This window comes from Coregonus lavaretus (genome assembly GCF_964263955.1).
Source record: "Coregonus lavaretus genome assembly, chromosome: 2".
NCBI classification, from domain to species: domain Eukaryota; kingdom Metazoa; phylum Chordata; class Actinopteri; order Salmoniformes; family Salmonidae; genus Coregonus; species Coregonus lavaretus.
The window spans coordinates 73,847,835-73,875,817 of NC_139989.1; the positions used below are offsets into that span (position 1 = coordinate 73,847,835).

The 27,983-nt window shown below is 40.7% G+C and overlaps 1 protein-coding gene across 1 annotated transcript in view; it reads left to right on the top strand.

The window, feature by feature from the left end:
- LOC311140425 (NLR family CARD domain-containing protein 3-like) overlaps positions 1-27,927 on the top strand; it is a 30,448-nt gene extending 2,521 nt beyond the window's left edge. Inside the window, exons 2-7 of the mRNA XM_084175478.1 lie at positions 4,592-4,708; positions 5,042-5,126; positions 5,256-5,484; positions 5,994-7,762; positions 26,843-26,906; positions 27,368-27,927. Coding sequence (XP_084031604.1) covers positions 4,592-4,708; positions 5,042-5,126; positions 5,256-5,484; positions 5,994-7,762; positions 26,843-26,906; positions 27,368-27,888 — 2,785 coding nt within the window. The 3' untranslated portion in view covers positions 27,889-27,927. The remainder of the gene's footprint in view (positions 1-4,591; positions 4,709-5,041; positions 5,127-5,255; positions 5,485-5,993; positions 7,763-26,842; positions 26,907-27,367) is intronic.
- Positions 27,928-27,983: the final 56 nt, after the last annotated feature.

Sequence of the window (27,983 nt, forward strand, 5' to 3'; positions counted from 1 at the left end):
TATTATCAAGACACCTGCTGGTACCTCTTAACTGGTTAGGACAGCTCATGAGGTGTCCTAAATATCTGCCAACTAGGTGGGACACTTATGAATAAAGAGGCTTCATGCATAGCTTTAATTTATACCCATAAGAGTAGGACTAAAATGGCTTTATTCTCAGCACTTATACGACACATTTTCTACTCTGAGACGCTTTTTGGATATGGGCCCAGATCTCAAAATATTGTAACGAGCCAGTATTAAATGAGTCTGTCTGGGGAGAGAGAGGACCAATTTTCTACTCTGAGACGCTTTTTGGATACGTGCCCAGATCTCAAAATCTTGTTATGAAAAAATGAATAATTTTGTTTTACATAATAATAATAATAATAATAATAAAGGAAAAAAAATGAAAAAACGTAAAAACAAATAATTTTTGTTTTACATAATAAAAAATGAATTTTACTAATATAAGCCACTGTAAAGACTGGGTTTAGTTTATTATGTGGCTCTGCTCATGTCCGCGTTCTGGAACTGTCCGCGTCCCCGTACAGAACTGTCCGCGTCCACGTACGGTTTGGTGCCAAGCATATTGTCCAGTTACGCGCAGAGTGGACTGAGGTGATGTTGGGGAATAACGACGGAGTTCGTTACAGTGTTGAGACGCCGACGTTTATTGTTCAATTTGCTTTTTTGCGTAATGGTCAGTGACAGTATGAGTGTAGCCAGATCCTTTTCACTCGCTATCCTTGTTTCATCTTGTGGTTCACCGGATTCCAGTTAGGCGCAGAGTGGACGTTACAGTGTTGAGATACCGAAGTTTATAGTTAGGTTGCGTCAATTCGAATCTGGTATTGGAACAAAAGAGGTGAACACACGTCTTCTAAAATGTACTAGTATTTTAATTAATGGAGACACTTGAATTGGTAAATATGATGTTCGTATATACGGGCCCACTGAAAAACCACGCAGGGCAGACAGAGAACTAACTTTTTCAACCCAATGTTCTTCTTTAATACTCTGACAGAGATAGTTCCTGCTCCAGGCTGGGCCTGTCAGAGTAGAGGCTGAGCGTGGTTTAAACTTACCCAGCCTATCGATGGCGCACAGGCTGGTCCCAGCCCCTTGGCGCTTCACTGTTGCCAGGCATTAGTTGTTATCTTTACAACTTGTCTCGAGTCAGCAACCTCAGACATAGTTTGTCCTTCTTTGTGGCAGAACACATGTCCTTGAGCGGTTTAACAAAGAGGCAGAGTGTGTGTGAGTCACAAGTCTGTCTCAGCCTACCCCTTAACGGTTCCTCACATTAATCACAGCTTGTTATGTTAAACAATCTATATCAGTACAGCACAAACCTCTTATGTTTCATCATTAATGTATTATTTCTAAGCAAGGCATCACATCTAATTATAAGAAAATAGATCCCAACATTATTGTTCAATTTGCTTTTTGCTTTACGGTCAGGGACAGTATGAGTATAGCCAGTTCCTTTTCACTCGCTATCCTTGTTTAATTTTGTGGTTCACCGGATTCGTCATCATCCTCGAGGGACAGACGAACGACCTGCTAGCTAGCCAAGCTAGTTGGTACAGCTAGCTAAGCTAGCTACTCTACCAGCAGCATCCTAGTTATACTAGCTACCACTACATCCTCACCGGCTGCCTGCATTTGTTGTGGACCGATGGAGCTCGCTGGTTGTTTCTTCACCTGTTAAATACCGTGGAGGGCTTCTCCCTCTCTCGTTGACGGATGCTGGCCTACGCTCCCTCTGTCCGGTTCTCCTCTCTTCACTAGATGGACAGTAACTTTAGTGTTTAACCCCTCTGTGTCCAAGGACTGAACTTTTGAATATTATTTTTGGGGCGCCTCAAGTGACATTTTTTACAACGTTTATTTCAGATAAAATTAGTTCATTGCATCCGCCATGGAGCCCAGTTTCATAATATTACCCTTTGTCCCTAGTTAAAAAACAGGCCTTATTTTAGGTCATTTTTTACCCTACCAGCTCCTATTAGTTCTATTGACTCCCCTTCTGAACATTCTATTCCCAGCCCATTATTTTGCATCACAATTGCAGCTTCATGGTTAACCATATTTGTTTTCAGAAAAAGGTGTACAACCTAAACAAAACGCATGTCCCTGTCCTCTTTTTCAAGATGTGGCCGATTAAAACAGCCAGAATAATTTTTTTAAATTAAGAAACAACCATTTTTTTTTACAACATGTTGTTTCTAAATGGCTGCTGGGTAATTTCATATGCATCGACATCTTCGTTCGTAGGCATCAAATTGAGCGAATGCTGCGCAGGTTCACTGAGTTGCAAACCAAATGGGTATAATGGGGTGATTGTTGTCTAATCGGGTGGTCTAGCTAATGGATTTGTAGATCTGATGCAGTTGCTGCCTAAGATTATGAGCCTAGCAAGTGTCATGAATGAGTTATGTAGTACCCACATACGGCCACAAGGAGGAGCAAGAGAGCTATAAACCCATACTGTTTTTCGCATTAAAATCCCTAAACCTAACAATCAATCAAATGTATTTATAAAGCCCTTTTTACACCAGCAGATGTCACAAAGTGCTATACAGAAACTCTTACCCTACTTATAACCTATTTTAGCCGTAACCCTAACCCCTAATTCTAGGGTAGGGTAGCCTAGAACACTTTTAGAAACCATTTTAGTAATAATATTATTTTAGTAAATATAATTATAGTACTAAATAACATTTTGATTATTTTGTTAATCAACACCTGTCAAGCGTTTTGCTGTTTTTTCGTTGTTATTTGTTATTTTATGATATTTATTATTGCAAGGCAGAACGCTTGATAAATAATACGCATTTGTTTTATTTTTCAAATGTGGTTTGAACTGGGTGACCTAGTAACCTCTGTGTGAAAGTCCAGCAATTGGTGTGGGATAGGTGGGGCAGGTTTGAGACTGATCTAAGGAATTAACAAGAAAATTACACTTAATTCTCAGCTGCCTCACCAATTTCTGTACATTAATTAATTACTTTGAATTGCTAAATATTTCCAATAGATGACAGCATAAGACCACGAAGCATCAGTTATAGGCTACAAGCAACAATATTGATTGACATAAAATAGGATGCAACCAAATACTATATGTCCCATGATTATCTAAAATGGTCACTCATTACTTTAGCTAGCTATATATCTCGTATTAGACATGTGTTGCTTTTGGAAGAGCAATTAAATAGTGACTATAGCAGGTGTTGAACCCCGGGTAAATAATCACTAGTCAGATGCACTAACCTCAACCCTAGTATACATATAAGATAAAAAATTATTTTAATATCTGATATTGGGAGTAAACAACCTCGGAATAGATAAGACAAGAGTGCGTCTTCCAGCCGGCCAATAAATTACATCATGTAACCCTTGCGGTTAGCAAATGTACCTCAACATGCCCCTCGCTTGTGCTAGAAGGCAGAGTGCTCGCTGCTGGTTGATGAATCTGACAATGAATGTACTAGGAAAATACGTTTTTCTCGACCAGAGGTGACTAAATTTATGTTCAGGCTTATTGATAACTGTTATAGTAATGAAGTATAATTTCAAAACATGAGCATAAAAACAGCTAATAATAAACATGAATCATCATTATATTATTTCACAGTAATCTGTTAAATGCTTTTTCAGTCGTTCCTCTTGCGTTAGCAGTGTGGAAAGGGACAGTAAAAAGTGTGTGCAGGAGTTTTCCTGTGAGGGGGAGTGGTGGTGTATCCAGGGAGAAAACTAAACTAACCTTGTCATGTAACCTTGAAATGTCATTCGTGGTCTTATGCTGCCATCTATTGGAATTATTTAGTAACTGCAGTAGTACTGAATAAAGTGTATCCTTACTAAAGTAGTAATTACTCAGAATTGCAAAATATGACATTTTCTAGTTTATTTTACCACTTACAACCATAACATAACAATGTATAGCATAACAAACAATGAAACTGACAAAAACCAAAAACACCATACATTTAGTTAACTATATATATATATATTTTTAAACTATTTATTTAGATGGGTGACATTATCTGCCAATGTAACACCACTGTAGATAAAGAAGAGCTCTCCAGTAGGTGAACCAAAACATTCAAAGTCCATTTTCTCAAAATTGAGGTTACAAGTTTATCATCTTTCAAAGCAGAATTACTTTCCCATTGTTCCTCAACTGTAGTGTATGATATACCTTTTTCTAGCTGAGTCTCTACTTTTATCCAAAGTAAAAAAAAAAAACATTTCAAAATTTGCTACATTTGACTGTGTAAAACCTAGCAGTACTACTTATTTCTCTGCGAGTGAGGCAGATATGTAGCATTTTGCAAAAAAACATGATTATTTGTCTCTCTGAAATGAAACCATCAAGTGATAGATTTTAAACAAATACATGTCTGTCATTTAACAACCCCATGCCATGATTAGCTAGTGAAAAAAGACACCAATATCTTTCATAATTTCTTTAAACAATAGAAGCTAATTGACGAACATTTCTGAAAATGGATATATAGTGTTTTGGAATTAAACTCTTCTCATGTTTCCCCATCTGAGCTCAGAGTAGATGAGAGACGTAATGTTTGTCTCTGTTGTGTTGAAGCCCAATCAAGCAGGAGAGACCAGCCTCCCCTGTACCCAGCTGTGTGTCCATGAAGAGTGACCGGTCTAAGGGTCTTCCTATATACTTCAGAGAGGGAGACTTTTCTACTGAACAAAGGTAAGAAGAACTCATGGGTCATGGTCAGTGAGTTAAACAACACTGTCTCTAGTAATTTCTCCTCTCCCATTTTCCCATTTATTTTTGTTATTTAAATATTCCATAGGCTAATCATTTTTTCCATTTTCATTGTCCTGAAACAATATTAAACAAACAAAACATTCCCTCCCTGTGTGTGTGTGTGTGTCTGTGTGTGTGTGTGTGTGCGTGTTTGTGTGTGTGTGTGTGTGTGTGTGTGTGTGTGTGTGTGTGTGTGTGTGTGTGTGTGTGTGTGTGTGTGTATGTGTGTGCACTCCCTGGATGAGGAAATGTAATCTCATGTTTTGTCCACAGAAACCAACAGGAGAGATCAGAGTCAGAGATTCTCCGTGGTCAGTCTTCCCAGAGTCATCAAACAGACCTGGCCTCCATATTCAGTGTATGTGGTCCTGTATTGTACATTTGTTTTTGTTTACCTCAAGTAAAGTTGATCTGTCAATCATTCATGAATGTGTTAATGAGAAAGCATTTATTCTCTTGCTTAACTTATTTACTTTATTTATTTCAGTTGCTTGAAGAGAATATTATGACATTTGTGAAGAACGAGCTGAAGATGTTCAAGAGGATTCTTAGTCCAGAACTCCCAGAAGGCTTTGAGAGACAGAAGCAGGATAAGGAAGTGGTGGATGCTGAAGATGAGAAGCAGGAGAGCAGTGCCAGAGAGGGGGCTCTGAAGATCACACTGCACGTCCTGAGGAAAATGAACCAGAAGGAGCTTGCTGACACACTGGAGAAAAGTAAGAGCTGTCTGCCTCATGTTGAATGCTGTTTTAGAACATTTAAAAGCTGTAGCTAAAGTACAGCTAAAGTAGCTGTGTAACTCAATGATATTGTAGCAGCCTTAACACAACACCTAGTGACCTCATCAAGTAGCAGCAGGGATGTGTTGTGGTGATTCATTTAGACACAGAGAGAGAGAGAGAGAGAGAGAGAGAGAGAGAGAGAGATAGAGAGAGAGAGAGAGAGAGAGAGAGAGAGAGAGAGAGAGAGAGAGAGAGAGAGAGAGAGAGAGCGAGAGAGAGACAGAGAGAGAGAGAGGAGAGAGAGAGAGAGACAGAGAGAGAATACCAATAATAATATAATCAGTCACACCAGTCTGTAATGCATTATGAAAACATGTACAGATTTATACAGACAGTTAAGAGAATAAATTATTATAATTTAATCTTTATAACACAGTTTTACAAAACTATAGGCATTAAATCAGACGTAATATTAATATCCTCTGTGTTATTTCTTCATTCAGATGAGCTTGCTGTGATTTGCCAACGTGAACTCAAATCTAATCTAAAGAAGAAGTTTCAATGTGTATTTGAGGGGATCGCTAAACAAGGAAACCCAACACTTCTCAATAAAATCTACACAGAGCTCTACATCACAGAGGGTGGAAAAGGAGAGGTCAATAATGAACATGAGCTGAGACAGATTGAGACAACAACCAGGAAACAAGCAAGACCAGAGACTGCAATCAAATGTAACGACATCTTCAAACCCTTAACTGGACAAGACAAACTTATCAGAACTGTGCTGACAAAGGGAGTCGCTGGCATTGGAAAAACAGTCTCTGTGCAGAAGTTCATTTTGGACTGGGCTGAAGGAAAAGCAAATCAGGATGTCCAATTTGTATTTTCATTCCCTTTTCGGGAGCTGAATTTGATGAAAATGGAAAAACACACTTTGATTGAACTTCTCAGTCACTTCTCAATGGAAACCAAAGAATCAAGAATCTCCAACTATGGCAAGTACAACGTTCTGTTCATCTTTGATGGTCTGGATGAGTGCCGACTGCCCCTAGACTTCAAGAAGAACAAGATCTGTTGTGACGTCACAGAGTCAACCTCAGTGGATGTTCTGCTGACAAATCTCATCAAGGGAAATCTGCTTCCCTCTGCTCTCCTCTGGATAACTACCCGACCTGCAGCAGCCAATAAGATCCCTTCAGGGTGTGTTGACCAGGTGACAGAGGTACGAGGGTTCAATGACCCACAGAAGGAGGAGTACTTCAGGAAGAGATTCAGTGATGAGGACCTGGCCAGCAGAATCATCTCACACATAAAGACATCAAGGAGCCTCCACATCATGTGCCACATTCCAGTCTTCTGTTGGATTTCTGCAATAGTCCTTGAACACATGCTGAAACATAAGAGAGAAGAGATGCCCAAGACTCTGACTGAGATGTACACACACCTTGTGGAGTTTCATACCGAACAGAAGAATGAAAAGTATCTTGGGAAAGAAGAGACAGGTCCACACTGGAATAAAGAGAGCATTCTGTCACTGGGAAAACTGGCTTTTCAACAGCTTGTGAATGGCAATCTGATTTTCTATGAAGAAGACCTGAAAAAGGCTGGCATTGATGTCAATGAAGCCTCAGTGTACTCAGGATTGTGCACACAGATCTTTAAAGAGGAATGTGTGCTGTACCAGGACAAGGTGTACTGCTTTGTGCATCTGAGCATTCAGGAGTTTCTGGCTGCTGTATATGTGTTCCTCTCATTCATCAACAACGATGAGAATCTAATGGATGAATCTCAATCAACGTCCAGGAACTTTTCTGTGAGGATCAGACACAAGCGTAAAGTTACTGTCTACAAGAGTGCTGTGGATAAAGCCTTACAAAGTGAGACAGGAAACCTGGACCTTTTCCTCCGCTTCCTTCTGGGCCTCTCACTGGAGTCCAATCAGAAGCACTTACGAGGTCTACTGACAAAGACAAGAAGCAGCTCACAGAGCCATGAAGAAACAGTCAAGTACATCAAGGAGAAGATCAGGGAGAATCCCTCTCCAGAGAGGTGCATCAATCTGTTCCACTGTCTGAATGAACTGAATGACCATTCTCTAGTGGAGGAGATCCAAAGCTACCTGAGATCAGGAAGTCTCTCAGAAGAAGAACTGTCACCTGCACAGTGGTCAGCTCTGGTCTTTGTGTTGCTGACTTCAGAAAAGGAGCTGGATGTGTTTGACCTGAAGAAATACTCCAGATCAGAGGAAGGTCTTCTGAGGCTGATGCCAGTGGTCAAAGCCTCCAGAGCTGCTCTGTGAGTACATAAAATGACATTTAAGAACTAATCATCAGGAAGAAATATTAAGTTTAGAGTAAAATATGTATTATAATATGTATATAATATTCTATTGAAAAACATATTGAATAAATGCATTGATGTTCACATTAGTATAACATTATGACCATACAATTCTAGGAGACGGAAGATGAATCTATATGTTGTTTAAGAGAATAAACCAAATGCATCTGCCATTGTCCTTCTACACTACTGGTGTTAAATTAACAGTTTGTGAAATCATGATGATCTCTTTGCAGGCTGTCAGGCTGTGGACTCACAGAGGAAGGCTGTGCTTCTCTGGTCTCAGCTCTGAAGTCAAACCCCTCACACATGAGAGAGCTGGATCTGAGTAACAATGACCTGAAGGATTCAGGAGTGAAGCTGCTCTCTGCTGGACTGGGGAATCCCCACTGTAAACTGGAGACTCTGAGGTCAGTATTCCTGACACACACACACACTGATCACACACACATACACACACTGGACACACACACACACACTGGACACACACTCATTGGACAACACACACACACACACTGGGCACATACACACACACACTGGACACACACACACTGGACACGGACACACACACACACACACACACACACACACACATTGGACACACACACACACACTGGACGCACACTCATTGGACAACACACACACAGAACTGGACACACACACAAACACACACTGGACACACACACACACACACACATACACACACTGGACACACACTCACACACACACACACACACACACACACACACACACACACTGGACACACACACACACACACACACACACACACAATGATTAATTTTGTAGTGTTTAGAAACATGTTATCTACTGTTAAAAATGATACATTAATTCATTTATATACAGTACCAGTCAAAAGTTTGGACACATCTACTCATTCAAGGGTTTTTCTTTATTTTCTTTATTTTTAACATTGTAGAATAATAGTGAAGATATTAAAACTATGAAATAACACATATGGAATCATGTAGTAACCAAAAAAGTGTTAAACAAATCAAAATATATTTGATATTTGATATTCTTCAAATAGCCACCCTTTGTCTTGATGACAGCTTTGCACACTCTTGGCATTCTCTCAACCAGCTTCACCTGGAATGCCTTTCCAACAGTCTTGAAGGAGTTCCCACATATGCTGAGCACTTGTTGGCTGCTTTTCCTTCACTCTGCCGTCCAACTCATCCCAACCCATCTCAATTGGGTTGAGGTCGGGTGATTATGGAGGCCAGGTCATCTGATGCAGCACTCAATCCCTCTCCTTACACAGTCTGGAAGTGTGTTGGGTCATTGTCCTGTTGAAAAACAAATGTGTCACGGTTTCGGCCGAGGCTGCTCCTCCTCCTGGTTCGGGCAGGCTTCGGCGGTCGTCGTCCCCGGAGTACTAGCTGCCACCGATCTATGTTTCATGTTCGTTTGGTTTTGTCTTGATGTTGTACACCTGTGTCTAGTTAGTTCTCGTTAGTGTCCTATTTAGTTCTCGTTGTGTGTGTCTGTGTTTGTGTGTGATTGCTCTTCTGTTTTGGTGTTTGAGCTACGTACTTCCCTCCAGTGTTTGGAGAGGTTTTCGCACATGTTTGTGCGCCGTTTGTTTGACGCCTGTGTGCGCCGTTATTTCGCCTCCGGGCTTATTCTGCTCATTTACTACGTGAATATTTCACTAAAGTCTTTTGGACTGAGCTTCTGCGTCCTGCGCTTGATTCCTGCACCACACCCACCTTCAGCACCCCTTGACAAAATGATAGTCCCACTAAGCCCAAACCAGATGGGATGGCGTATCGCTGCAGAATGCTGTGGTAGCCATGCTGGTTAAGTGTGCCTTGAATTCGAAATAAATCACAGACAGTGTCACCAGCAAAGCACCCCCACACCATAACACCTCCTCCTCCATGCTTTACGGTGGGAACTACACAAGCAGAGATCATCCGTTCACCCTCACCGCTTCTCACAAAGAAACGGCAGTTGGAACCAAAAATCTCAAATTTGGACTCCAGACCAAAGATCAAATGTCCACCGGTGTAATGTCCATTGCTCATGTTTCTTGGCCCAAGCATGTCTCTTCTTCTTATTGGTGTCCTTTAGTAGTGGTTTCTTTGCAGCAATTCGACCATGAAAGCCTGATTCACACAGTCCCCTCTGAACAGTTGATGTTGAGATGTGTCTGTGATTTGAACTCTGTGAAGCATTTATTTAGGCTGCAATTTCTGAGGCTGGTAACTCTAATGAACTTATCCTCTGCAGCAGAGGTAACTCTGGGTCTTCCATTCCTGTGACGGTCCTCATGAGAGCCAGTTTCATTGTAGCGCTTGATGTTTTTTGCGACTGCACTTGAAAAAATGTTCAAAGTTCTTGAAATGTTCCTTATTGACTGACCTTCATTTCTTAAAGTAATGATGGACTGTCGTTTCTCTTTGCTTATTTGAGCTGTTCTTGCCATATTATGGACTTGGTCTTTTACCAAATAGGGCTATCTTTTGTATAGCCCCCCTACCTTGTCACAACACAACTGATTGGCTCAAATGCATTAAGAAGGAAAGAAATTCCACAAATTAACTTTTAAGAAGGCACACCTGTTAATTGAAATGCATTCCAGGTGACTACCTCATTAAGCTGGTTGAGAGAATGCCAAGAGTGTGCAAAGCTGTCATCAAGGCAAAGGGTGGCTATTTGAAGAATCTCAAATATAAAATATATTTTGATTTGTTTAACACTTTTTTGGTTACTACATGATTCCATATGTGTTATTTCATAGTTTTGAAGTCTTCACTATTATTCTACAACGTAAAAAATAGTTTAAAAAATAATTTGTAAAACTTGAATGAGTTGGTGTGTTCAAATGTTTTACTGGTAGTGTATATATACATATATGAATATATATTGCAGGTTTCTGGACACTGATGTATCTGAAAATGTTGAAAAAATATACTGCCACTATTTTCACCACCAAAGAATTGCAGTGTGGTTTTAATATGATTTGACTCTTTGCAGGCTGTCAGGCTGTCTAGTCACAGAGGAAGGCTTTGCTTCTCTGGTCTCAGCTCTGAAGTCAAACCCCTCACACCTGAGAGAGCTGGATTTGAGTTACAATGACCTGAAGGATTCAGGAGTGAAGCTGCTCTCTACTGGACTGGGGAATCCCCACTGTAAACTGGAGACTCTGAGGTCAGTATTCCTGTAGTTGGTCAACAAGTGATAACTGTTCACCAGATCCACATGTGATTACCAGGCACACATAGTCCACATCATATGTGTTTGGACAGTGAAGCTTACAGTTTTACATGTGGTGCTATGCTCCAGCATTTTGGATTTGAGATATAATGTTTCATATTAGGCAACAGTACAGAATGTCACCTTTTATTTGAGGAAATGGTGAGAGGTTAGCATGTTTTGTTGTAGCCTCTGTAACTCTCTCACTCATTATTATTCATGATTCATTCATGACTTTTCTTAATCATGGCATCATCAGGATTAATTTAGTAGTGTTTAGAAACATGTTATCTACTCACTTAGACAGAAAATTACTCCAGACATCATCCACCATTCAGTTACTATTGGACAAAACATAACCCAAAACACAACCAAAACAAACTTCAAATGCAACCAACGAGTTTGGGACCAAATACTCAACTTTTGACTACTTTAGTACACTATAAGTGAATTGGTCAGAATACTTATGACTTCTTCAAATAGGGGGACTAGATACATAAAGTGCTTTCATTTCTAAACAGTGAAACCGATACAGTGGGGAAAAAAGTATTTAGTCAGCCACCAATTGTGCATGTTTTCCCACTTAAAAAGATGAGAGAGGCCTGTAATTTTCATCATAGGTACACGTCAACTATGACAGACAAATTGAGAAAAAAATATCCAGAAAATCACATTGTAGGATTTTTAATGAATTTATTTGCAAATTATGGTGGAAAATAAGTATTTGGTCACCTACAAAGAAGCAAGATTTCTGGCTCTCACAGACCTGTAACTTCTTCTTTAAGAGGCTTCTCTGTCCTCCACTCGTTATTTGTATTAATGGCACCTGTTTGAACTTGTTATCAGTATAAAAGACACCTGTCCACAACCTCAAACAGTCACACTCCAAACTCCACTATGACCAAGACCAAAGAGCTGTCAAAGGACACCAGAAACAAAATTGTAGACCTGCACTTGGCTGGGAAGACTGAATCTGCAATAGGTAAGCAGCTTGGTTTGAAGAAATCAACTGTGGGAGCAATTATTAGGAAATGGAAGACATACAAGACCACTGATAATCTCCCTCGATCTGGGGCTCCACGCAAGATCTCACCCCGTGGGGTCAAAATGATCACAAGAACGGTGAGCAAAAATCCCAGAACCACACGGGGGGACCTAGTGAATGACCTGCAGAGAGCTGGGACCAAAGTAACAAAGCCTACCATCAGTAACACACTACGCCGCCAGGGACTCAAATCCTGCAGTGCCAGACGTGTCCCCCTGCTTAAGCCAGTACATGTCCAGGCCCGTCTGAAGTTTGCTAGAGTGCATTTGGATGATCCAGAAGAGGATTGGGAGAATGTCATATGGTCAGATGAAACCAAAATATAACTTTTTGGTAAAAACTCAACTCGTCGTGTTTGGAGGACAAAGAATGCTGAGTTGCATCCAAAGAACACCATACCTGCTGTGATGCATGGGGGTGGAAACATCATGCTTTGGGGCTGTTTTTCTGCAAAGGGACCAGGACGACTGATCCGTGTAAAGGAAAGAATGAATGGGGCCATGCAGTGGCGGCTCCTGAAAAAATTCTCAGGAGGGGCAATTTTTCTGATGATTTAGGTGACCTACACACGTGCACGAGTCCGTGCATGCGATTCCAGATATCTTTACCTCTGAATAAACTGCCTTTATTATACCATATCCACCCTGTCCAAAGTCTCTACTTGGTCTCAGTTCTCCAGTAAACTTGTGATTATCAACAGTACACAACGGTAACAAACAATTGGGGGAACTCACGGGGCAGATAGTAACCACTTAAAAGGAAGCGATTCCCAAACCTTCCATAACAAAGCCATCACCTACAGAGAGATGAACTTGGAGAAGAGTCCCCTAAGTAAGCTTGTCCTGGGCCTCTGTTCACAAACACAAACAGACCCCACACAGCCCCAGGACAACAACAACAACAACAACAACAACACAATTAGACCCAACCAAATCATGAGAAAACAAAAAGAGAATTACTTGACACATTGGAAAGAACAAACAAAAAAACAGAGCAAACTAGAATGCTATTTGGCCCTAAACAGAGAGTACACAGTGGCAGAATACCTGACCACTGTGACTGACCCAAACTTAATGAAAGCTTTGACTATGTACAGACTCAGTGACCATAGCCTTGCTATTGAGAAAGGCCGCCGTAGGCAGACCTGGCTCTCAAGAGAAGACAGGCTATGTGCACACTGCCCACAAAATGAGGTGGAAACTGAGCTGCACTTCCTAACCTCCTGCCAAATGTATGACCATATTAGAGACACATATTTCCCTCAGATTACAGCGATCCACAAAGAATTCGAAAACAAACCCAATTTTGATAAACTCCCTTATCTACTGGGTGAAAAACCACAGTGTGCCATCACAGCTGCAAGATTTGTGACCTGTTGCCACAAGAAAAGGGCAACCAGTGAAGAACAAACACCATTGTAAATACAACCCATATTTATGTATATTTATTTTCCCATTTGTACTTTAACTATTTGCACATTGTAACAACACTGTATATATACATAATATGACATTTGAAATGTCTTTATTCTTTTGAAACTTCTGAGTGTAATGTTTACTGTTAATATTTATTGTTTATTTCACTTTTGTTTACTATCTACTTCCCTTGCTTTGGCAATGTTAACACACGTTTCCCATGCCAATAAAGCCCTTAAATTGAATTGAATTGATAGCAGTGGCGGCTCCTGAAAAAATTATCAGGAGGGGCAATTTTTCTGATGATTTAGGTGACCTACACACGTGCACGAGTCCGTGCACGCGATTCCAGATATCTTTACCTCTGAATAAACTGCCTTTATTATACCATATCCACCCTGTCCAAAGTCTCTACTTGGTCTCAGTTCTCCAGTAAACTTGTGATTATCAACAGTACACAACGGTAACAAACAATTGGGGGAACTCACAGGGCAGATAGTAACCACTTAAAAGGAAGCGATTCCCAAACCTTCCATAACAAAGCCATCACCTACAGAGAGATGAACTTGGAGAAGAGTCCCCTAAGTAAGCTTGTCCTGGGCCTCTGTTCACAAACACAAACAGACCCCACACAGCCCCAGGACAACAACAACAACAACAACAACAACACAATTAGACCCAACCAAATCATGAGAAAACAAAAAGAGAATTACTTGACACATTGGAAAGAACAAACAAAAAAACAGAGCAAACTAGAATGCTATTTGGCCCTAAACAGAGAGTACACAGTGGCAGAATACCTGACCACTGTGACTGACCCAAACTTAATGAAAGCTTTGACTATGTACAGACTCAGTGACCATAGCCTTGCTATTGAGAAAGGCCGCCGTAGGCAGACCTGGCTCTCAAGAGAAGACAGGCTATGTGCACACTGCCCACAAAATGAGGTGGAAACTGAGCTGCACTTCCTAACCTCCTGCCAAATGTATGACCATATTAGAGACACATATTTCCCTCAGATTACAGCGATCCACAAAGAATTCGAAAACAAACCCAATTTTGATAAACTCCCTTATCTACTGGGTGAAAAACCACAGTGTGCCATCACAGCTGCAAGATTTGTGACCTGTTGCCACAAGAAAAGGGCAACCAGTGAAGAACAAACACCATTGTAAATACAACCCATATTTATGTATATTTATTTTCCCATTTGTACTTTAACTATTTGCACATTGTAACAACACTGTATATATACATAATATGACATTTGAAATGTCTTTATTCTTTTGAAACTTCTGAGTGTAATGTTTACTGTTAATATTTATTGTTTATTTCACTTTTGTTTACTATCTACTTCCCTTGCTTTGGCAATGTTAACACACGTTTCCCATGCCAATAAAGCCCTTAAATTGAATTGAATTGATAGCAGTGGCGGCTCCTGAAAAAATTATCAGGAGGGGCAATTTTTCTGATGATTTAGGTGACCTACACACGTGCACGAGTCCGTGCACGCGATTCCAGATATCTTTACCTCTGAATAAACTGCCTTTATTATACCATATCCACCCTGTCCAAAGTCTCTACTTGGTCTCAGTTCTCCAGTAAACTTGTGATTATCAACAGTACACAACGGTAACAAACAATTGGGGGAACTCACAGGGCAGATAGTAACCACTTAAAAGGAAGCGATTCCCAAACCTTCCATAACAAAGCCATCACCTACAGAGAGATGAACTTGGAGAAGAGTCCCCTAAGTAAGCTTGTCCTGGGCCTCTGTTCACAAACACAAACAGACCCCACACAGCCCCAGGACAACAACAACAACAACAACAACAACACAATTAGACCCAACCAAATCATGAGAAAACAAAAAGAGAATTACTTGACACATTGGAAAGAACAAACAAAAAAACAGAGCAAACTAGAATGCTATTTGGCCCTAAACAGAGAGTACACAGTGGCAGAATACCTGACCACTGTGACTGACCCAAACTTAATGAAAGCTTTGACTATGTACAGACTCAGTGACCATAGCCTTGCTATTGAGAAAGGCCGCCGTAGGCAGACCTGGCTCTCAAGAGAAGACTGGGTGAAAAACCACAGTGTGCCATCACAGCTGCAAGATTTGTGACCTGTTGCCACAAGAAAAGGGCAACCAGTGAAGAACAAACACCATTGTAAATACACCCCATATTTATGTTTATTTATTTTCCCATTTGTACTTTAACTATTTGCACATTGTAACAACACTGTATATATACATAATATGACATTTGAAATGTCTTTATTCTTTTGAAACTTCTGAGTGTAATGTTTACTGTTAATATTTATTGTTTATTTCACTTTTGTTTACTATCTACTTCCCTTGCTTTGACAATGTTAACACACATTTCCCATGCCAATAAAGCCCTTAAATTGAATTGAATTGATAGTAAGGTCGCAATGACACAGAAAGCAGTTCAATGTCGGGGTACAGAGTCGCTCTCTTACCAGGATCGCGGTCCGCTCTGACCAGGGTGAAGGTGGCCGGCTCCACTTCTCTGTCCGGGACTCATCCAGCCAAGTCTCCCAGCTGTATTGGGATTCAGCTGCCAGCAGCGTTTTCATTATTTAGTCCGTTCGTAGCGGGTATGTACACGATCAACAAGATCAGTCCAAAACCAACCACTGGAAATCCATGGTTGGCAGAATGTTTGTAAACTAAGTCTACAAATTAAAAACATAAAATAACGCCGCACTGCAGGTCGCAACAGAGACGCAGCTAGCCGCCATTGTCTTAGTTACGTTCAACGTTACGTCACGTATGACGAAAGCGCGTAAGTGCAAGCCCACAGACACCCATAGAGAATGTATTGAAAGCTTTGAAATGTGAAAAAAATTGATTTTACATGACAGGCTATGAGAGACTTCTGGGCGATTTTCAACTTGACTGAAATCGCCCCAAAAACGGGCGGGGCCATTTGAAGCACGACTTTAGCCTGATTTGACATTTAGTGGCTGGCAGATCAGACGTGAACACTGATAACTGCTGTTGCCGTGATATAATTGATTAGAAAAAAAATCCCTTCCTTTTCCCGTTTGGCAGTGCGTCGCCCATATCGCCCTATTGAACAAGCCGTCCCTGGGGCCATGTATCGTGAGATTTTGAGTGAAAACCTCCTTCCATCAGCAAGGGCATTGAAGATGAAACGTGGCTGGGTCTTTCAGCATGACAATGATCCCAAACACACCGCCCGGGCAACGAAGGAGTGGCTCCATAAGAAGCATCTCAAGGTCCTGGAGTGGCCTAGCCAGTCTCCAGATCTCAACCCCATAGAAAATCTTTGGAGGGAGCTGAAAGTCCGTATTGCCCAGCGACAGCCCCGAAACGTGAAGGATCTGGAGAAGGTCTGTATGGAGGAGTGGGCCAAAATCCCTGCTGCAGTGTGTGCAAACCTGGTCAAGACCTACAGGAAATGTTTGATCTCTGTAATTGCAAACAAAGGTTTCTGTACCAAATATTAAGTTCTGCTTTTCTGATGTATCAAATACTTATGTCATGCAATAAAATGCAAATGAATTACTTAAAAATCATACAATGTGATTTTCTGGATTTTTGTTTTAGATTCAGTCTCTCACAGTTGAAGTGTACCTATGATAAAAATGTCAGACCTCTACATGCTTTGTAAATAAGAAAACCTGCAAAATCGGCAGTGTATCAAATACTTGTTCTCCCCACTGTATATCTGAATATGTTGAAAAAAATATACTGCCACTATTTTCACCACCAAAGAATTGCAGTGTGGTTTTAATATGATTTGACTCTGTGCAGGCTGTCAGGCTGTCTAGTCACAGAGGAAGGCTGTGCTTCTCTGGTCTCAGCTCTGAAGTCAAACCCCTCACACCTGAGAGAGCTGGATCTGAGTAACAATGACCTGAAGGATTCAGGAGTGAAGCTGCTCTCTGCTGGACTGGGGAATCCCCACTGTAAACTGGAGACTCTGAGGTCAGTATTCCTGTAGTTGGTCAACAAGTGATAACTGTTCACCAGATCCACATGTGTTTACCAGGCACACATAGTCCACATCATATGTGTTTGGACAGTGAAGCTTACAGTTTTACATTTGGTGCTATGCTCCAGCATTTTGGATTTGAGATATAATGTTTCATATTAGGCAACAGTACAGAATGTCACCTTTTATTTGAGGAAAATGGTGAGAGGTTAGCATGTTTTGTTGTAGCCTCTGTAACTTTCTCACTCATTATTATTCATGATTCATTCATGACTTTTCTTAATCATGGCATCATCAGGATTAATTTAGTAGTGTTTAGAAACATGTTATCTACTCACTTAGACAGAAAATTACTCCAGACATCATCCACCATTCAGTTACTATTGGACAAAACATAACCCAAAACACAACCAAAACAAACTTCAAATGCAACCAACGAGTTTGGGACCAAATACTCAACTTTTGACTACTTTAGTACACTATAAGTGAATTGGTCAGAATACTTATGACTTCTTCAAATAGGGGGACTAGATACATAAAGTGCTTTAATTTATAAACAGTGAAACAGATACAGTGGGGAAAAAAGTATTTAGTCAGCCACCAATTGTGCAAGTTCTCCCACTTAAAAAGATGAGAGAGGCCTGTAATTTTCATCATAGGTACACGTCAACTATGACAGACAAATTGAGAAAAAAATATCCAGAAAATCACATTGTAGGATTTGTAATGAATTTATTTGCAAATTATGGTGGAAAATAAGTATTTGGTCACCTACAAAGAAGCAAGATTTCTGGCTCTCACAGACCTGTAACTTCTTTAAGAGGCTCCTCTGTCCTCCACTCGTTATTTGTATTAATGGCACCTGTTTGAACTTGTTATCAGTATAAAAGACAGCTGTCCACAACCTCAAACAGTCACACTCCAAACTCCACTATGGCCAAGACCAAAGAGCTGTCAAAGGACACCAGAAACAAAATTGTAGACCTGCACTTGGCTGGGAAGACTGAATCTGCAATAGGTAAGCAGCTTGGTTTGAAGAAATCAACTGTGGGAGCAATTATTAGGAAATGGAAGACATACAAGACCACTGATAATCTCCCTCGATCTGGGGCTCCACGCAAGATCTCACCCCGTGGGGTCAAAATGATCACAAGAACGGTGAGCAAAAATCCCAGAACCACACGGGGGGACCTAGTGAATGACCTGCAGAGAGCTGGGACCAAAGTAACAAAGCCTACCATCAGTAACACACTACGCCGCCAGGGACTCAAATCCTGCAGTGCCAGACGTGTCCCCCTGCTTAAGCCAGTACATGACCAGGCCCGTCTGAAGTTTGCTAGAGTGCATTTGGATGATCCAGAAGAGGATTGGGAGAATGTCATATGGTCAGATGAAACCAAAATATAACTTTTTGGTAAAAACTCAACTCGTCGTGTTTGGAGGACAAAGAATGCTGAGTTGCATCCAAAGAACACCATACCTACTGTGATGCATGGGGGTGGAAACATCATGCTTTGGGGCTGTTTTTCTGCAAAGGGACCAGGACGACTGATCCGTGTAAAGGAAAGAATGAATGGGGCCATGTATCGTGAGATTTTGAGTGAAAACCTCCTTCCATCAGCAAGGGCATTGAAGATGAAACGTGGCTGGGTCTTTCAGCATGACAATGATCCCAAACACACCGCCCGGGCAACGAAGGAGTGGCTCCATAAGAAGCATCTCAAGGTCCTGGAGTGGCCTAGCCAGTCTCCAGATCTCAACCCCATAGAAAATCTTTGGAGGGAGCTGAAAGTCCGTATTGCCCAGCGACAGCCCCGAAACGTGAAGGATCTGGAGAAGGTCTGTATGGAGGAGTGGGCCAAAATCCCTGCTGCAGTGTGTGCAAACCTGGTCAAGACCTACAGGAAATGTTTGATCTCTGTAATTGCAAACAAAGGTTTCTGTACCAAATATTAAGTTCTGCTTTTCTGATGTATCAAATACTTATGTCATGCAATAAAATGCAAATGAATTACTTAAAAATCATACAATGTGATTTTCTGGATTTTTGTTTTAGATTCAGTCTCTCACAGTTGAAGTGTACCTATGATAAAAATGTCAGACCTCTACATGCTTTGTAAATAAGAAAACCTGCAAAATCGGCAGTGTATCAAATACTTGTTCTCCCCACTGTATATCTGAATATGTTGAAAAAAATATACTGCTACTATTTTCACCACCAAAGAATAGCAGTGTGGTTTTAATATGATTTGACTCTTTGCAGGCTGTCACGCTGTCTAGTCACAGAGGAAAGCTGTGCTTCTCTGGTCTCAGCTCTGAAGTCAAACCCCTCACACCTGAGAGAGCTGGATCTGAGTTACAATGACCTGAAGGATTCAGGAGTGAAGCTGCTCTCTGCTGGACTGGGGAATCCCCACTGTAAACTGGAGACTCTGAGGTCAGTATTCCTGTAGTTGGTCAACAAGTGATAACTGTTCACCAGATCCACATGTGTTTACCAGGCACACATAGTCCACACCATATGTGTTTGGACAGTGAAGCTTACAGTTTTACATTTGAGATATAATGTTTCATATTAGGCAACAGTACAGAATGTCACCTTTTATTTAAAGGTATTCATATACATATATTTTACCGTTTAGAAATGAAAGCACTTTATGTATCTAGTTCTCCCATTTGAAAAAGTCGTAATAATTTTGACATATTCACTTATATTGTATTAAAGTAGTCTTAAGTTTAGTATTTGGTCCCATATTCCTTACCCACAGTGATTACATCAAGCTTGTGATTCTACAAACTTGTTGAATGCATTTGCAGTTTGCCTTGGTTGTGTTTTAGATTATGTTTTTCCCAATAGAAACTGAATGGTGAATGATGTCCTGTCATTTTGGAGTCACTTCCCTTGTATTGTCAGTAAGAATAGAAGATGTTTCTGAACACTTCTACATTCATGTGGATGCTACCATGATTATGAATAATCATGAATGAATCGTGAATGATGATGAATGAGAAAGTTACAGAGGAACAAGGATCATACCCCCTCTGTTATTGGTAATGGTGAGAGGTTAGCATGTTTTGTTGTAGCCTCTGTAACTTTCTCACTCATTATTATTCATGATTCATTCATGATTTTTCTTAATCATGGCATCATCAGGATTAATTTAGTAGTGTTTAGAAACATGTTATCTACTCACTTAGACAGAAAATTACTCCAGTCATCATCCACCATTCAGTTACTATCGGGCAAAACATAACCCAAAACAAACTGCAAATTCAACCAATGAGTTCACAATCAAATACTAAACTTTTGACTACTTTAATACACTATAAGTGAATTGGTCAGAATACTTTTGACTTCTTCAAATGGGGGGACTAGATACATAAAGTCAATCTAAATCTGATACCTCACTGTCTGTCTTTTGACTGATACTGCTTTTTAAAATGGTCTGGTCAGTCTACTCAAATATTTGTACAATAAATTTTTCTATCTACAAGCAATAATTTGATAATTTCAAATAATGATACATTAATTTATGAATAGATATGTCAGGTTTCAGGACACTGATATATCTGAATATGTTGAAAAAATATATTGCCACTATTTTCACCACCAAAGAATAGCAGTGTGGTTTTAATATGATTTGACTCTTTGCAGGCTGTCACGCTGTCTAGTCACAGAGGAAGGTTGTGCTTCTCTGGTCTCAGCTCTGAAGTCAAACCCCTCACACCTGAGAGAGCTGGATCTGAGCTACAATTACCTGAAGGATTCAGGAGTGAAGCTGCTCTCTGCTGGACTGGGGAATCCCCACTGTAAACTGGAGACTCTGAGGTCAGTATTCCTGTAGTTGGTCAACAAGTGATAACTGTTCACCAGATCCACATGTGTTTACCAGACACACATAGTCCACACCATATGTGTTTGGACAGAGAAGCTTACAGTTTTAAATTTGGTGCTATGCTCCAGCATTTTGGATTTGAAATTGTTTCATATTAGGCAACAGTATATAATGTCACTTTTTATTTGAGGGTATTCATACATACCTGTTTTACTGTTTAGAAATGAAAGCACTTCATGTATGTAGTTCTCTAGTTCTACCATTTGAAAAAGTCATAAGTATTTGGACAAATTAATTTAGTCCAATGTTTAGTGTTTTAGTGTTTGGTCTTTGAATATTCTTTGCCTGCAGTGATTACATCAAGCTTGTGAATCTACAAACTTTTGAATGCATTTGCAGTTTGTTTTGGTTGTGTTTTGGATGATGTTTTTCCCAATAGAAACTGAATGGTGAATGATGTCCTGTCATTTTGGAGTCACTTCACTTGTATTGTCAGTAAGAATAGAAGATGTTTCTGAACACTTCTACATTCATGTGGATGCTACCATGATTATGAATAATCATGAATGAATCGTGAATGATGATAAATGAGAAAGTTACAGAGGAACAAGGATCATACCCCCTCTGTTATTGGTAATGGTGAGAGGTTAGCATGTTTTGTTGTAGCCTCTGTAACTTTCTCACTCATTATTATTCATGATTCATTCATATTTTTTCTTAATCATGGCATCATCAGGATTAATTTAGTAGTGTTTAGAAACATGTTATCTACTCACTTAGACAGAAAATTACTCTAGTCATCATCCACCATTCAGTTACTATCGGGCAAAACATAACCCAAAACAAACTGCAAATACAACCAATGAGTTCACAACCAAATACTCAACTTTTAACTACTTTAATACACTATAAGTCAAATGGTCAGAATACGTTTGACTTCGTCAAATGGGGGGACTAGATACATAAAGTGCTTTCATTTCTAAACGGTGAAACAGATATATATTAAAATACCGTCAAATAAAAGGTGACATTATATACTGTCACCTCATATGAAACATTTGATCTCAAATCCAAAATGGTGGAGGATAGAGTCACATTTAAAATGTCTGTTTCACTGTCAAAATAGATATACTGTGGACTGTATACTCAATATAATCTAAATCTGATACCTCACTGTCTGTCTTTTGACTGATACTGCTTTTTAAACTGCTCTGGTCAGTCTACTCAAATATTTGTAATATGCATTTTTCTATCTACAAGCAATACTTTGATAATTTGTCATTTCTAATAATGAAACATTCATTTATGAATAGATATGGCAGGTTTCAGGACACTGATGTATCTGAATATGTTGAAAAAAATATACTACCACTATTTTAACCACCAAAGAATAGCAGTGTGGTTTTAATATGATTTGACTCTTTGCAGGCTGTCAGGCTGTCTAGTCACAGAGGAAGGCTGTGCTTCTCTGGTCTCAGCTCTGAAGTCAAACCCCTCACACCTGAGAGAACTGGACCTGAGTATCAATGACCTGAAGGATTCAGGAGTGAAGCTGCTCTCTGCTGGACTGGGGAATCCCCACTGTAAACTGGAGTCTCTGAGGTCAGTATTCCTGTAGTTGGTCAACAAGTGATAACTGTTCACCAGATCCACATGTGTTTACCAGGCACACATAGTCCACACCATATGTGTTTGGACAGTGAAGCTTACAGTTTTACATTTGGTGCTATGCTCCAGCATTTTGGATTTGAGATAGAATGTTTCATATTAGGTGACAGTATATAATGTCACCTTTTATTTGAGGGTATTTTAATACATATTTGTGTTACTGTTTAGAAATGAAAGCACTTTATGTATCTAGTTCTCCCATTTGAAAAGGTCTTAATAATTTGGACATATTCACTTATATTGTATTGAAGTAGTCATAAGTTTAGTATTTGGTCCCATATTCCTTACCTGCAGTGATTACATTAAGCTTGTGATTCTACAAACTTGTTGAATGCATTTGCAGTTTGTCTTGGTTGTGTTTTAGATGATGTTTTTCCTAATAGAAACTGAATGGTGAATAATGTCCTGTCATTTTGGAGTCACTTCACTTGTATTGTCAGTAAGAATAGAAGATGTTTCTGAACACTTCTACATTCATGTGGATGCTACCATGATTATGAATAATCATGAATGAATCGTGAATGATGATGAATGAGAAAGTTACAGAGGCACAAGGATCATACCCCCTCTGTTATTGGTAATGGTGAGAGGTTAGCATGTATTGTTGTAGCGTCTGTAACTTTCTCACTCATTATTATTCATGATTCATTCATGATTTTTCTTAATCATGTCATCATCAGGATTAATTTAGTAGTGTTTAGAAACATGTTATCTACTCACTTAGACAGAAAATTACTCCAGTCATCATCCACCATTCAGTTACTATTGGGCAAAACATAACCCAAAACACAACCAAAACAAACTGCAAATGCAACGAACGAGATTGGATCAAAATACTAAACTTTTGACTACTTTAATACACTATAAGTGAATTGGTCAGAATACTTATGACTTCTTCAAATAGGGGGACTAGATACATAAAGTGCTTTCATTTCTAAATGGTGAAACAGATATGTATGAAAATACCCTCAAATAAAAGGTGACATTATATACTGTCACCTCATATGAAACATGTGATCTCAAATTCAAAATGTTGGAGTATAGAGCCACATTTAAAATGTTAGCTTCACTGTCAAAATAGATATGGTGTGGACTGTATACTCAATACAATCTAAATCTGATACCTCACTGTCTGTCTTTTGACTGATACTGCTTTTTAAACTGCTCTGGTCAGTCTACTCAAATATTCGTACTATACATTTTTCTCTCTACACACAATATTATGATTTTTTCTAATATTAATATATATATGGCAGGTTTCAGGACACTGGTATAAATGAAAATGTTGAAAAAATATACTGCCACTATTTTGACCACCAAAGAATAGCAGTGTGGTTTTAATATGATTTGACTCTTTGCAGGCTCTCAGGCTGTCTAGTCACAGAGGAAGGCTGTGCTTCTCTGGTCTCAGCTCTGAAGTCAAACCCCTCACACCTGAGAGAGCTGGACCTGAGCTACAATTACCCAGGAGACTCAGGAGTCAGACTGCTCTCTGCTAGACTGGAGGATCCACACTGCAGACTGGAGAAACTCAAGTATGTAGAGGGTTTATGTCAATGTTCATATCAGACATGTTGGAGTTATCAGGCTAGTTAAGACAAACATTCTGACCACCACTTGGACTAAGTTATATAAAGACTGTGTGTGTGTGTGTGTGTGTATGTGTGTGTCCAGTGTGTATGTGTGTGTGTGTGTGTGTGTGTGTGTGTGTGTGTCCAGTGTGTGTGTGTGTGCACGTGTATCAGGACACACACTGGACACACACACACACTGGAAACACATGCAAGCGCACACAATGAACACACACACAAACACACTGGACACACACAGACTGGTCACAAACACACACACACACAGTGGCCCCACACACACACACAAAGGAAACACATACACACTGGACAGACACACTGGGCACACACACACACAAACTGGAAACACACACACACAAACTCACACGGACACACACACACTCACACTGGACAAACACACACACACACACACACACACACACACACACACACACACACACACACACACACACCCACAAACACACACACTGGACACACACACACACACTGGAAACAAACTGGACACACACACACACTTTCACACTGGACACACACACACACACTCACACTGGACACATACATACACACTCAAACTGGACACACACACACACACAATGGACACACACACACACACACACACACTGGACACACACACACACACACACACACACACTGGAGCCACACACACTCACTCACACTGGACACACACACACACACACACACACACACTGGACACACACACACACACACACTGGACCAACACACTCACACACACACACACTGGACACACACACACACACACTGGACCAACACACTCACACACACACAAACACACACACACACACACACACTGGAATCACACTCACACTGGACACACACACACACACACAAACACACACACACACACTGGACACACACACACACTGGACACACACACACACACACACACACTGGAAACACACACACTGGAAACACACACACTGGACAAACATACACACACAAACACACACAAACTCACAAAGGACACATACACACACTCACACTGGACACACACACACACACACACACACACACTGGACACACACACACACAACTGGAGAAACACACACACTGGAAACACACACACTGGAAACACACACTCAGGACAAAAACACACACACACAAACACACACTGGATCACACACACACACACATTCACACTGGAGACACACACACACACTGGACACACACACACACACACACACATACACACACACACTGGACACACACACACACACTGGAAACACACACACTGGAAACACACACTCTGGACAAAAACACACACACATACACACACTGGATCACACACACACACACACTCACACTGGAGACACACACACACACTGGACACATACACACACGCACACATTCACACACACACACACTGGACACACACACACACACTGGACACATACACACTGTAAACACACACACACACACACTGTAAACACACACACACACACAACCTGACAACATACTCACACAAACTGGACCAACACACACTAACACACTGGATCCACACACACACACACACATTGGAAAAAACACACTAGACACACACACACACGCTGGACACACACACACACACACACTGGACACACACACGCACACACACACACACACACAAACACTGGACACACACACACACACACACATACTGGACACACACACACACGCACTGGACACACACACACACTGGACACACACACACACTCACACACACTCACCCACCCACACACACAAACTGGAAAAAAAACACAGTAGACACACACACACACGCTGGACACACATACACACAAACAAACACACTGGACAAACACACACATAGACTGGACACACACAAACACAGACTGGACACACACACACATACACAAAGGAAACACACACACACACACAGGACAAACACACACACACTGGACACACACACACATACACTGGACACACACACACATACACTGGACACACACACACTGGACACACACACACACACACTGGACACATACACAAAAAGGACGCACACTGGACACACACACACACTCACACTGGACAAATACACACACAAAAAGGACACATACACAAAAAGGACACACACAGGAAACAAACACTGGCCACACACAGACACACACACACACACACACACACACACTTGGACAAAGTTATATGCTGACTGTGTGTGTGTGTGTGTGTTTGTGTGTGAGTTCAGGTGTATCCCTCAATGACTGTCTGTTCTTCTGCTTACCGCTACAGTGTGGAACATGGTGGAGAGAACACAATGAAACCTGGACTTAGAAAATGTGAGTGTTGACTGCTGTGAAGAATATGACTAAGAATAAGTCTTAATTCAAGTGAAGTCAAAGTCAAAGACCACCATCATTACTTACTTGGTCATATTAAATATCAGCTGTAGTTCTACAGAAGCACAAATCAGGGACACCAAAGTTTACAAAGACTTGCTTTGACAATGTGTGTGTCTGTGTGTGGCGTGTTCCTGTTACATTAGAAATGTGTGTGTTCAGGGTGTGTGTGTGTGTGTGTGTGTGTGTGTGTGTGTGTGTGTGTGTGTGTGTAATTAATGGGAATAAGTGTGTTTTATATTACCATACAGTATAACATATGATCATTCAACAAGTCTCAACCTTAACTTCTCCTTTTGATACCTAGAAACATCTACATTAAATGAATTTGTGAAAAGTGAGTTACCATTCTAATGTGAATGATGATGATTTCTAATATTGTGTCTGGGTTCATCAATCAGATGTCTGTGATTTCACACTGGACCTAAACACAGTAAACAGACGCCTCTCTCTGTCTGAGGAGAACAGAAAGGTGACACGTAGGAGAGAGGAGCAGCCGTATCCTGATCACCCAGAGAGATTTGAGGACTGTGAACAGGTGCTGTGTAGAGAGGGTCTGACTGGGCGCTGTTACTGGGAGGTAGAGTGGAGTGGAGGGGCTGGTATAGGAGTGGCATATAAAGGAATCAGCAGGAGAGGAAGGTTTGAGGACTGTCTGATTGGACACAATGACAAGTCCTGGAGTCTGTTCTGCTATGACGACAGTTACTCTACCTGGCACAATAATAACCCCACTACCATAGACGTCCCCTCCTCCAGCTCCCACAGAGTAGGAGTGTATCTGGACTGGCCAGCCGGCACTCTGTCCTTCTACAGAGTCTCCTCTGACACACTGACCCACCTGTACACATTCCACTCCACATTCACTGAGCCCCTCTACCCAGGGTTTTGGGTTTGGGGTGACTCCTCAGTGTCCCTGTAAATAATAACCATGGTAACACTGACACACACACACTGGACACACACACTGGACACACACACACACACACTGGACACAAACAAACACACACACACACA